This window comes from Rhinopithecus roxellana, chromosome 6 (assembly GCF_007565055.1).
Source record: "Rhinopithecus roxellana isolate Shanxi Qingling chromosome 6, ASM756505v1, whole genome shotgun sequence".
Lineage (NCBI taxonomy): Eukaryota > Metazoa > Chordata > Mammalia > Primates > Cercopithecidae > Rhinopithecus > Rhinopithecus roxellana.
Window position 1 is genome coordinate 15592201 of NC_044554.1, and position 14213 is coordinate 15606413.

At 39.2% G+C, this 14213-nt stretch overlaps 1 protein-coding gene across 1 annotated transcript in view; it reads left to right on the top strand.

The window, feature by feature from the left end:
• RELN (reelin) overlaps nt 1–14213 on the top strand; it is a 521571-nt gene that overhangs the window by 478059 nt on the left and 29299 nt on the right. Inside the window, exons 51-52 of the mRNA XM_030933242.1 lie at nt 1328–1482; nt 12119–12333. Of these exons, the coding sequence (XP_030789102.1) occupies nt 1328–1482; nt 12119–12333 (370 nt within the window). The remainder of the gene's footprint in view (nt 1–1327; nt 1483–12118; nt 12334–14213) is intronic.

Genomic DNA, 14213 nt, shown 5'->3' on the forward strand with positions numbered 1-14213 from the left:
TAAATAATCAAATATTAAGAACATTACGAAGGTAAATTTATAACAGTATTATCTTGGAATCCTAATTTCTTAAACAATCTCTTTAATAATATTTTATTTTACTTTTGACCGAATTATATACAGCTTCACATTTTAGGACTTAAAATTAGCCTTTATAACAAGTTTGTTATAAACTCATTTGTTATAAACTCATTTCTTAAACTCAAAAATCATTTGTTTATCTAATTAAATACGGTGGTTGCCAGGATCTGGGGAAAGGGGAAATGAGGAATACTTTTTCAATAGCTATAAAGTTTCTGTCATGCAAAAGAAATAAGTTCTAGAGATCTGTTGTACGACATAGTGTCTATGGTTGACAGGATGATATTGTGCACTGAAAATATGTTAAGAGGGTATGTCTCTTGTCAGGTGTTCTAAACAGCAACCCCCCAACAACAAAAACACACACACACAAAAGAATACAAGGAAATTTTTGGAAGTGATGGATCAATTTTGTACCCTGCTTATGGTGACAGTATCATAGGGTGTGCATATTTCCAAAGTCATCAAGATGTATATTTCATTTTTTAAAACAAATTTTTTAGAGACAGGGTCTCACTCTGCTGCCCAGGCTGGAGTGCAGTGACACAATCACAAATTACTGCAGCCTTAAACTCCTGGACTCAAGCAGCCTCCTGAGTAGCTGAGACTATGGGCGTGAACTGCCACACCAGCTAATTTTTTTTTTTAGCAGTCAGGATCTTGCTATGTTGCCCAGGCTGGCCTTAAGCGATCCTCCCACTTCAGCATTTCAAAGTGCTGGCATTACGGGCATGAGCCACCATACCCAGCCAAGATGTATATTTTAAATGTGTGTAATTTTTGTATATCAATTATATCTTGATAAAGCTATAAAAAAATTTATTACAAGCTTTTTAGTTACCCAGATAATACTTTCAGAATTTGAGTAGAAGTAGTGAACTCTCTTCCCTATCCTGTTATTAAAATTATCTCTCCTTTATATGCTACCTAAAAAGCTAAATATCTGTCAAAAAATTAGTTATTTCCTTTTGATTTTCATTTACAATGCATACAATATACTTTTTTTCATGTGCAGAGTAGTATCTATGGTGTTGTGTGTACTAATATCAGACAAAGGGCCATATATCTCAATCCTCCTAGTATTTACATTCCTGAAACAATGTGTTTACGTTAATGTTTTGTCTATAGAGTATATACAACATGAGCAGTTTCTACTTAAAATAATTCTATGTATTGCTTAAAGTGAACATTTGCTCAAAGTATTTTTGTCACAGATTTGTCATAAAATTTTGTTTTCTGTTTTAAGTGAATGAGCACTGGCTATTCCATGATGATTGCACAGTAGAGAGATTCTGTGAGTCCCCTGATGGTGTGATGCTCTGTGGCAGTCATGACGGACGGGAGGTATATGCAGTGACCCACGACCTGACTCCCACTGAAGGCTGGATTATGCAATTCAAGGTGAAATGTTACGATCTTGGCTATATAAACAACCATACATTAGCAATATAACAAATCAAAAATATCAGAGAAAAGATCTCACATTTCATTGACTCAGTATATACTTTGAAAAGCAACATTTACTATTAAAGTAATATACAACTCAACTATATATTGCTTAATGATTAAAAGTATTTTATTTCTGAACTATTTCAAGTTGAAACTTTTTAAAATCTTTTTTATTATACTCTCAGGTTTGTTACGTAGGTATACATGTGGCATGGTGGTTTGCTGCACATCAAACCATCATCTACATTAGGTATTTCTCCTAATGCTATCCCTCCCCCACTCCGACAGGCACCGGTGTGTGATGTTCCCCTCCCTGTATCCGAGTACTTTCGTTGTTCAACTCCCACCTATGAGAACATGCGGTGTTTGGTTTTCTGTTCTAGTATTAGTTTGCTGAGAATGATGGTTTCCAGCTTCATCCATGTCCCTACAAAGACATGAACTCATCTTTTTTATGGTTGCATAGTATTCCATGGTGTATATGTGCCACATTTTCTTTATCCAGTCTGTCATTGATGGGCATTTGAGTTGGTTCCAAGTCTTTGCTATTGTGAAGAGTGCTGCAATAAACATACATGTGCATGTGTCTTTATAGTAGAATGATTTGTAATCCTTTGGGTATATACTCAGTAATGGGATGGCTGGGTCAAATGGTATTTCCGGTTCTAGATCCTTGAGGAATCACCACACTGTCTTCCACAATGATTGCACTAATTTACACTCCCACCAACAGTGTAAAAGCGTTCCCATTTCTCCACAGCCTCTCTAGCATCTGTTGTTTCCTGACTTTTTTTTTTTTTATTGAAACTATAGTGATGTTTTATTTCTAACAAATATTTTGAATAACAATGAGACTACTTTTAAAGGAAAACACATACGTGCTGGAATACATGGACAGAATATATTTTCTTTCAATCCACATAAAATTTTACATAGTCAATTTAATTTTTTTAAAAAGAGAAAACGATCAAGATAACTAAAGCACTTACTTACTTTACATTAATAGATTGTTTAATGATTTTCTATACTTGCAAAGGATCTAAATAGTTATTTATAAAACTTAATGGATTAGAAATATGTGTTAGATGAGATCATTACATATTCTTTGTGCCATAAAAATTTTAAAACTGTGTTTTAACTTGGAGGTTCAGATTTTAATCGGCTTTTTTTTTACTTTTTAAATGTTTTAATTGATATATAATGGATAAACATTTTGGGGGCACATGTGATAATTTCACACATTCCTATACTCAAATCAGAGTACTGGGATATTTATTACTTTAAATACTTTTCTTTACACTAAAAATATCAAATTATTCTCTCCTAGCTCTTTTGAAATGTACAATTAATTTTTTTTTAATTATACTTTAAGTTCTAGGGTACATGTGCATAACGTGCAGGTTTGTTACATATGTATACTTATGCCATGTTGGTGTGCTGCACCCACCAACTCGTCAGCACCCATCAATTCATCATTTATATCATGTATAACTCCCCAATGCAATCCCTCCCTCCTCCCCCCTCCCCATGATAGGCCCCAGTGTGTGATGATCCCCTTCCCGAGTCCAAGTGATCTCATTGTTCAGTTCCCACCTATGAGTGAGAACATGCGGTGTTTGGTTTTCTCTTCTTGTGATAATTTGCTAAGAATGATGGTTTCCAGCTGCATCCATGTCCCTACAAAGGACCCAAACTCATCCTTTTTTATGGCTGCATAGTATTCCATGGTGTATATGTGCCACATTTTCTTAATCCAGTCTGTCACAGATGGACATTTGGGTTGATTCCAAGTCTTTGCTATTGTGAATAGTGCTGCAATAAACATACGTGTGCATGTGTCTTTGTAGTAGAATAATTTATAATCCTTTGGGTATATACCCAGTAGTGGGATGGCTGGGTCATATGGTACATCTAGTTCTAGATCCTTGAGGAATTGCCATACTGTTTTCCATAATGGTTGAACTAGTTTACAATCCCACCAACAGTGTAAAAGCGTTCCTATTTCTCCACATCCTCTCCAACACCTGTTGTTTCCTGACTTCTTAATGATTGCCATTCTAACTGGTGTGAGATGGTATCTCATTGTGGTTTTGATTTGCATTTCTCTGATGGCGAGTGATGATGAGCATTTTTTCATGTGTCTGTTGGCTGTATGAATGTCTTCTTTTGAGAAATGTCTGTTCATATCCTTTGCCCACTTTTTGATGGGGTTGTTTGCTTTTTTCTTGTATATTTGTTTGAGTTCTTTGTAGATTCTGGATATTAGCCCTTTGTCAGATGAGTAGGTTGCAAAAATTTTCTCCCATTCTGTAGGTTGCCTGTTCACTCTGATGGTAGTTTCTTTTGCTGTGCAAAAGCTCTTTAGTTTAATTAGATCCCATTTGTCAATTTTGGCTTTTGCTGATGTTGCTTTTGGTGTTTTAGACATGAAGTCCTTGCCCATGCCTATGTCCTGAATGGTACTACCTAGATTTTCTTCTAGGGTTTTTATGGTATTAGGTCTAACATTTAAGTCTCTAATCCATCTTGAATTAATCTTCGTATAAGGGGTAAGGAAAGGATCCAGTTTCAGCTTTCTACTTATGGCTAGCCAATTTTCCCAGCACCATTTATTAAATAGGGAATCCTTTCCCCATTTCTTGTTTCTCTCAGGTTTGTCAAAGATCAGATGGCTGTAGATGTGTGGTATTATTTCTGAGGACTCTGTTCTGTTCCATTGGTCTATAGCTCTGTTTTGGTACCAGTACCATGCTGTTTTGGTTACTGTAGCCTTGTAGTATAGTTTGAAGTCAGGTAGCGTGACGCCTCCAGCTTTGTCCTTTTGACTTAGGATTGTCTTGGCAATGCGGGCTCTTTTTTGGTTCCATATGAACTTTAAAGCAGTTTTTTCCAATTCTGTGAAGAAACTCATTGGTAGCTTGATGGGGATGGCATTGAATCTATAAATAACCTTGGGCAGTATGGCCATTTTCACAATATTGATTCTTCCTATCCATGAGCATGGTATGTTCTTCCATTTGTTTGTGTCCTCTTTGATTTCACTGAGCAGTGGTTTGTAGTTCTCCTTGAAGAGGTCCTTTACATCCCTTGTAAGTTGGATTCCTAGGTATTTTATTCTCTTTGAAGCAATTGTGAATGGAAGTTCATTCCTGATTTGGCTCTCTGCTTGTCTGTTACTGGTGTATAAGAATGCTTGTGATTTTTGAACATTAATTTTGTATCCTGAGACTTTGCTGAAGTTGCTTATCAGCTTAAGGAGATTTTGGGCTGAGACGATGGGGTTTTCTAAATATACAATCATGTCATCTGCAAACAGGGACAATTTGACTTCTTCTTTTCCTAACTGGATACCCTTGATTTCTTTCTCTTGCCTGATTGCCCTAGTCAGAACTTCCAACACTATGTTGAATAGGAGTGGTGAGAGAGGGCATCCCTGTCTTGTGCCAGTTTTCAAAGGGAATTTTTCCAGTTTTTGCCCATTCAGAATGATATTAGCTGTGGGTTTGTCATAAATAGCTCTCCTGACTTTTTAATGATCGTCATTCTAAGTGGCATGAGCTGTTATCTCAATGTGGTTTTGATTTGCATTTCTCCGAAGACCAGTGATGATGAGCATTTTTTCATATGTTTGTTGGCCACATAAATGTCTTCTTTTGTGAATTGTCTGTTCATATCCTTCGACCACTTTTTGATGGGGTTGTTTTTTTCTTGTAAATTTCTTTAAGGTCTTTGTAGATTCTGGATATTAGCCCTTTGTCAAATGGATAGATTGCAAATTTTTCTCCCATTCTGTAGGTTGCCTGTTCACTCTGATAATAGTTTATTTTGCTGTGCAGAATCTCTTTAGTTTAACTGGATCCCGTTTGTAAATTTTGGCTTTTGTTGCCATTGCTTTTGGTGTTTAGTCTTGAAGTCTTTGCCCATACTTATGTCCTGAATGCCATTGCCTAGGTTTTCTTCTAGGGTTTTTATGGTTTTAGGTCTTAACATTTAAGTCTTTTTTTTTTTTTTTTTTTTTTTTTTTTTTTTGAGGCGGAGTCTCGCTCTGTCGCCCGGACTGGAGTGCAGTGGCCAGATATCAGCTCACTGCAAGCTTCGCCTCCCGGGTTTACGCCATTCTCCTGCCTCAGCCTCCCGAGTAGCTGGGACTACAGGCGCCCGCCACCTCGCCCGGCTAGTTTTTGTATTTTTAGTAGAGACGGGGTTTCACCGTGTTAGCCAGGATGGTCTCGATCTCCTGACCTCGTGATCCGCCCGTCTTGGCCTCCCAAAGTGCTGGGATTACAGGCTTGAGCCACCGCGCCCGGCCAACATTTAAGTCTTAACATTAAGTCTTGAGTTAGTTTTTGTATAAGGTGTAAGGAAGGGATCCAGATTCAGCTTTTTGCTTATGGCTAGCCAGTTTTCCCAACACCACTTATTAAATAGGGAATCCTTTCCCCATTGCATTTGTCAGGTTTGTCAAAGATCAGTTGGTTGTAGATGTGTGGTGTTATTTCTGAGGCCTCCATTCTGTTCCATTGGTCTGTATATCTGTTTTGGTACCAGTACCATGTTGTTTTTGTTACTGTTGCCTTATAGTATAGTTTGAAGTCAGGCAGCATGATGCCTCCAGCTTTGTTCTTTTTGCTTAGGATTGTCTTGGCTATGTGGGCTCTTTTTTGGTTCCATATGAAATTTAAAGTAGTTTTTCCAATTCTGTGAAGAAAGTCAATGGTAGCTTGATGGGGATAGCACTGAATCTATAAATTACTTTGGGTAGTATGGCCATTTTCACAATACTGGTTCTTCCTAACTATGAGCATGGAATGTTTTTCCCTTTGTTTGCGTCCTCTCTTATTTCGTTGAGCAGTGGTTTGTAGTTCTCCTTGAAGAGGTCCTTCACATCCCTTGTAAGTTGGATTCCTAGGTATTTGATTCTCTTTGTAGCAATTGTGAATGGGAATTCACTCATGAATTGGCTGTTTGTTATTGGTTTATAGGAATGCTTGTGATTTTTGTACATTAATTTTGTATCCTGAGACTTTGCTGAAGTTGCTTATCAGCTTAAGGAGATTTGGGACTGAGATAATGGGGTTTTCTAAATATACAATCATGTCATCTGCAAACAGAGACAATTTGACTTCCTCTTTTCCTAATTGAATACCCTTTATTTCTTTCTCTTGCTTGATTGCCCTGGCCAGAACGTCCAATACTGTGTTGAATAAGAGAGACAGGTGAGAGAGGGCATCCTTATCTTGTGCCTGTTTTCAAAGGGAATGCTTCCAGCTTTTGCCCATTCAGTATGATATTGGCTGTATTGTTTGTCATAAATAGCTCTTATTATTTCGAGACACATTCCATCAATACCTAGTTACTGAGTTTTTAACATGAAGGGCTACTGAATTTTGTCAAAGGCCTTTTCTGCATCTATTGAGATAATATTGGGATTTTTGTCATTGTTTCTGTTTATGTGATGGATTACATTTATTGACTTGTGTATTGAACCAGCCTCGCATCCCAGGGATGAAGCCAACTTGATCTTGGTGGATACACTTTTTGATGTGCTGTTGGATTTGGTTTGCCAGTATTTTATTGAGGATTTTCGCATCGATATTCATCAGGAATACTGGCCTGGAATTTTCTCTTTTTTTGTGGTGTCTCTGCCAGGTTTTGGTAGCAGGATGATGCTGGCCTCATAAATTGAGTTGGGGGGATTCCCTCTTTTTTCTATTGTTTGGGATAGTTTCAGAAGGAATGGTACCAGCTCCTCTTTGTACCTCTAGAATTCGGCTGTGAATCCATCTGGTCCTGGGCTTTTTTTGGTTGGTAGGCTATTAGTTATTGCCTCAATTTCAGAACTTGTTATTGGTCTATTCAGGGATTCGACTTCTTCCTGGTTTTGTCTTGGAAGGGTGTATGTGTCCAGGAATTTATCCATTTCTTCTAGATTTTCTAGTTTATTTGCATAGAGGTGTTGATAGTATTCTCTGATGGTAGTTTGTATTTCTGTGGGATCAGTGGTGATATCCCCTTATCATTTTTTATTGCATCTATTTGAGCCTTCTCTTTTTTCTTCTTTATTAGTCTCACTAGTGGTCTATTTTGTTGATCTTTTCAAAAAACCAGTTCCTGGATTCATTCATTTTTTTGAAGGGCTTTTCATGTCTCTATCTCCTTCAGTTCTGCTCCAATCTTAGTTATTTCTTGTTTTCTGCTAGCTTTTGAATTTGTTTGTTCTTGCTTCTCTGGTTCTTTTAATTGTGATGTGAGGGTGTTGATTTTCGATCTTTCCTGCTTTCTCTTGTGGGCATTTAGTGCTATCAATTTCCCTCTACACACTGCTTTAAATGTGTCCCAGAGATTCTGGTATGTTGTGTCTTTATTCTCATTGGTTTCAAAGAACATCTTTATTTCTGCCTTCATTTCGTTATGTACCCAGTAGTCATTCAGGAGCAGGTTGTTCAGTTTCCATGTAGTCGTGTGGTTTTGAGTGAGTTTCTTAATCCTGAGTTCTAATTTGATTGCACTGTGGTCTGAGAGACAGTTTGTTATGATTTCCGTTCTTTTACATTTGCTGAGGGGTGCTTTACTTCCAACTATGTGGTGTGATATGGTGCTGAGAAGAATGTACATTCTGTTGATTTGAGGTGGAGAGAGCTGTAGATGTCTATTAGGTCTGCTTGGTCCAGAGGTGAGTTCAAGTCCTGGATATCCTTGTTAATTTTTTGTCTCGTTGATTCTCGTTGATCTAATATTGACAGTGGGGTATTAAAATCTTCCACTATTAATGTGTGGAAGTCTAAGTCTCTTTGTAGGTCTCTAAGAAGTTGCTTTATTAATCTGGGTCCTCCTGTATTGGGTGCATATATATTTAGGATAGCTAGCTCTTCTTGTTGCGTTGATCCCTTTACCATTATGTAATGCCGGTCTTTGTCTCTTTTGAACTTTGTTGGTTTAAAGTCTGTTTTACCAGAGACTAGGATTGCAGCCCCTTCTTTTTTGTGCTTTCTGTTTGCTTGGTAAATATTCCTCCATCCCTTTATTTTGAGCCTATGTATGTCTTTGCACGTGAGATGGGTCTTGACTCTTCATCCAATTTGCTAGCCTGTGACTTTTAACTGGGGCATTTAGTCCATTTACATTTAAGTTTAATATTGTTATGTGTGAATTTGATCCTGTCATTATGATGCAAAATGGTTATTTTGCCCGTTAGTTGATGCAGTTTATCCATAGCATCAGTGATCTTCACAATTTGGTATGTTTTTGCAGTGGCTGGTACTGGTTGTTCCTTTCCATGTAAGTCTTCCTTCAGGAGCTCTTGTAAGGCAGGCCTGGTGGTGACAAAATCTCTCAGCATTTGCTTGTCTGTTCAATATTTTATTTCTCCTTCGCTTATGAAGCTTAGTTTGGCTGGATGTCTAATTCTGAGTTGAAAATTCTTTTCTTTATGAATGTTGAATATTGGCCTCAACTCTCTTCTGGCTTGTAGAGTTTCTGCAGAGAGATCCACTCTTAGTATGATGGGCTTCCCTTTGTGGATAACCTGACCTTTCTCTCTGTCTGCCCTTAACATTTTTTCCTTCATTTCAACCTTGGTGAATCTGACGATTGTGTCTTGGGGTTGCTCTTCTTGAGGAATATCTTTGTGGTGTTCTCTATATTTCCTGAATTTGAATGTTGGCCTGTCTTGCTAGGTTGGGGAAGTTCTCCTGGATAATATCCTGAAGAGTGTTTTCCAACTTGGTTCCATTCTCCCCGTCACTTTCAGATACACCAATCAAATGTAGATTTGGTCTTTTCACATAGTCCCATATTTCTTGGAGGCTTTGTTTGTTTCTTTTCACTCTTTTTTCTCTAATGTTGTCTTCTCGCTTTATTGATTTGATCTTCAGTCTCTGATATTCTTTTTTCCACTTGATCAATTTGGCTACTGATACTTGTGTATGCTTCACGAAGTTCTTGTGCTGTGTTTTTCAGTACCATCAGGTCATTTATGTTCTTCTCTAAACTGGTTATTCTAGTTAGCAATTCATCTAACCTTTTTTCAAGGTTTTTAGCTTCCTTGCATTGGGTTAGAACATGCTCCTTTAGCTTGGAGGAGGTTGTTATTACCTACCTTCTGAAGCCTACTTCTGTCAATTCACCAAACTCATTCTCCATCCCATTTTGTTCCCTTACTGTCGAGGAGTTGTGATCCTTTGGAGGAGAAGAGACATTCTGGCTTTTGGAATTTTCAGCCTTTTTGTGCTGGTTTCTCCCCATCTTCGTGGATTTATCTACCTTTGGTCTTTGATGCTGGTGACCTTTGGATGAGGTTTATGAGTGGACCTCCTTTTTGCTGGTATTGATACTATTCCTTTCTGTTTGTTAGTTTTCCTTTTGACAGTCAGGCCCCTCTGCTGGAGTTTGCTGGAGGTCCATTTCAGACCCTGTTTGCCTGGGTATCACCAACAGAGGCTACAGAACAGCGAAGATTGCTGCCTGTTCCTTCCTCTGGAAGCTTCATCCCAGAGGGGCACCGCCAGATGTCAGCGGAGTTGTCCCATATGAGGTGTCTGTCAGCCCTTACTGGGAGGGGTCTCCCAATCAGGATACACAGGAGTCAGGGTTTCACTTGAGGAGGCAGTCTGTCCCTTATCAGAGCTCAAATGCTGTGCTGGGAGAACCGCTGCTCTCTTCAGAGCTGTCAGGCAGGGATGTTTAAGTCTACTTGAGCTGTACCCACAGCACCCCTTCCCCTAGGAGCTCTGTCCCAGGGAGATGGAGGTTTTATCTGTAAGTCCCTGACTGGGGGCTGCTGCCTTTTTCTCAGAGATGCCCTGCCCAGAGAGGAAGAATCTAGAGAGGCAATTGGCCTTGCTGAGCTATGGTGGGCTGCACCCAGTTCAAACTTCTGGGTGACTTTGTTTACATGGTGAAGGGAAAACCGCCTACTCAAGCCTCAGTAATGGTGGATGCCCCTCCCCCCACCAAGCTTGAGCATCCCAGTTTGACCTCAGACTGCTGTGCTAACAGTGAGAATTTCAAGTCAGTGAATCTTACCTTGCTGGGCTCCGTGGGGGTGGAACTCACCAAGCCAGGCACTGGAGGGAATCTCCTGGTCTGCCAGTTGCAAAGACTGTAGGAAAAGCGCAGTATCTGGGTCGGAGTCCACTGTTCCTCCTGGTACAGTCACTCACGGCTTCCCTTGGCTAAGAAAGGGAAATTCCCTGACCCCTTGCAGTTCCTGGGTGGGGCAACACCCCACCCTGCTTCAGTTAGCCCTCTGTGGGCTGCACCCACTGTCCAACCAGTCCCAATGAGAAGAATCGGGTACCTCATTTGGAAATGTCAAAATCACCCACCTTCTGCATTGATCCTGCTGGGAGCTGCAGACGGGAGCTATTCCTATTCGGCCATCTTGCCAGCTCTCTCTCAAATTGAAACTTTTATAAGAGTAAATGTGTTCCTGCTCGGGATGAAATACTGATAAAAATATCAACAATAAAAATGTAGGATACTGATTATAACTCCCTGAGTTAAATCATTATGACTTAGGCAATTTGTATCATCAAGAGAACATTAAAGCTATAATGGTTATTTCTACTTTTTTCTTCCTCTTACCCATCTCTCCATAAATACAAACTATAACTTAGAAATTTAGGTTAAATAAGACCTTTTTTTCTGAGACAGAGTCTCACTCTGTTGCCCAGGCTGGAGTGCAGTGGCACAATCTTGGCTCACTGCAATCTCCGCCTCCCGGGTTCAGGCAATTCTCCTGCCTCAGGCTCCTGAGTAGCTGGGATTACAGGTGCACACCACCATGCCCGGCTAATTTTTTATTTTTAGTAGAGACAGGGTTTCACCATGTTGGTCAGGCTGGTCTCGAACTCCTGACCTCGTGATCCGCCCGCCTCGGCCTCCCAAAGTGCTGGGATTACAGGCATGAGTCATGGCCACCAGCCTCTACTTTTTCTTTTTTTCCCACAAGAACATTTGGATGTTTCTGGAGAAAAAAAAAAAAAAAACAAAGGCATGATTAGCATTAATGTCAACATCAACTCTGGCTAATATTTAGGCCAAGATTTTATGTGAACCAATTTATTCTGTCTACCTAAATCCCACTGTAATAACAGCAGTGTCACATCATGGCTATCACCATTAATGAAGGGTACTGTGCCTTGTTTAAACTACCTTCAGTTATTATTTCATCTTACTTGTAGTTGAAAGTGTTGTATTAAGAGTCATAAATTATACAACAAAATAGTAAAATTGGTAAAGCTGTTAGCAGTCCTTCTTGGTTAAGTATTCTGCCAAACAGAAGTGCCAGACCATTAGCACAACTGTTTGTAGGAGTGAGCCCAGGCCTTCCAAGGCATTCAGCCAGCATGGCAGAAGCATGGGGTCTAAGTTTCTCTCCAAACCCCCTACACAATATATTTGGCACTTTCTATAATTTGTCACCTGGGGCAATCATTTCTCTGTCCGTTAGCAGAATAATGAATCTGAAAATACAAGATGAATGTGGTAAAGTGCGTATCAAGTGATCAGCAGCTTTTTTGCTGCCAAGTCCTTGGAGAAGAATCATATAGTTTTAATACCTTGATCTTGCTTTTCTGTTTATTAGATCTCTGTTGGATGTAAGGTGTCTGAAAAAATTGCCCAGAATCAAATTCATGTGCAGTATTCTACTGACTTCGGTGTGAGCTGGAATTATCTGGTCCCTCAGTGCTTGCCTGCTGACCCAAAATGCTCTGGAAGTGTTTCTCAGCCATCTGTATTCTTTCCAACTAAAGGGTGGAAAAGGATCACCTACCCACTTCCTGAAAGCTTAGTGGGAAAGTAAGTAGAAAACCAAAACAAAGCTTGGTTCCAAGCATCCAGAAGCCCATTAGGTACACTGTTGTCAAGCCTGAAATTATGTGTATTTGTGGGAAAAGTGCTTTCTTTCTCCCTAACTCTAAATGTTCTTTAATTGGTGACTTTCATCATAACTTCCATGATGAGCTAACTTCAGACCTCAATTTGTAATCCTCAGACTTGGCAAAATGGGCTTTCACAGACTCTTCTATTTTCCATACCTCAAATGGGAACAGAGCAATAATTTCATCTGGGCTTGGAGCCAGATGAAAAGGTGTACCCTGCCTTCTCAACCTTGTAGACTGTGGACCGCTGTGCACTATATACTTTCCACATTATTGCCTTATCATTCCATGATAGACAGAGCCAGGAGCAAATCCTAACTCATCATGCTATTTCTACCAGTGTGACTTACAGGATCCATTTTCCTCTTACCAAAGCATTATGTTCTGATCCTGCAGTGAGAGGTAATCAGCCAGGACCAGTGATGAGCACAGGTGATTACACCTTGCTCTGCAAAGTCTGTGGATATATTAATTTAAGGCAATTCCAAAAGATTTATCTTCTACTTTAAAAGTAGGGGGAAAGACACACAAAAGAAAATAACAGGTGCACCTCAACTGTATTAATCAGATAGTCTGACTAAACAAATCTTCTTGTGAAACATACAGAGCCTTTGAATAAAGTGCTTACACACAGATTTCCCAGTGTCCCATAGATATTATTACCACTCATGGTTTTCTGGAATGTATCTAAAGAGCTTATTCAATTAACATACTAAGAAACTAAATCAGGATGCTTTCAGCTGCAAGGAACAGAAAACCCAATTCAAACCAGCTCAAAATTTGTTGTATCTATAATGAATGAATCCAAAGATAAATGAACTCTAGGGTTGGTTGATTTGTAAGTGGAACGGTGTCTTCAGGGACACTGTTCTTCCTTATTCTCTTAAGAGAATGTCTGCTGTCCACAGCACTGGTGCCATACTCTGCTCTCTCAGGCTGGTTTTGCTATTGAACGTGAGATGGCAGCCAGAGAACTGGGGCAGGATGCTTCCGTACTTATGTCCAGTGAGAAAGAAAGATAGTTGCTTTTTGTTCTGAGACAGCCAGAACAAGCACCACCTTGCATCCCATTGGTACCAATTAGCCACTCAATAGTTAGGAAAGTGATATTACAATGATCATTTCATGGATTATCTGGGGCGAAATGGATGCTGGGGAACCACCATGATGTCTATCATAGACTCATTTTCCCCTCCCATTCTCTCTCTTTTTGTAATAATGAGGTATAATTTACATTCGGTAAAATACATACATCTTATTCAGATCAATGAGTTTTTACTGTTGTGTAACCCATGTAACCACCACATAAAACAAGGTACAGAACATTTATATCACCCCAGAAAGTTCCTTCATGTACTTTGGACTCTTTACACCAAAACAGTATGGCATATTTTAATATAAGGATAATTATGAGGCTTGTTTTTTCCCCCAGAAGACAGAGAAGAACAAAGATGAAATTAAAATCTCAGAGAAAATGTCCTTTAATATAAGCCTTTCAAAATTGTTTTGTAATTAGCACAGTTACTCTGAGAATATTGATTGTCTTCAGGGAATTCAGAAAACACTGCCTCCCAACCGCCCGAGGGCTGTGTGTATGCTGACAAGGCTCTTGTCAAAGGTGTCACTCACGTTCTGTACAATTTCAGGAATGAAATTAGTGAATCTAAATTGCATCATGACCACAGAACTCCAGTTCAGAAGAAACCTGAGTTATGAAAGTTACAGATTTGTATATTTAAATATTTCTGTTTCTTGACACAGAGATTCCACTGATTTTAACTTTGTTGTGCAAGTTTG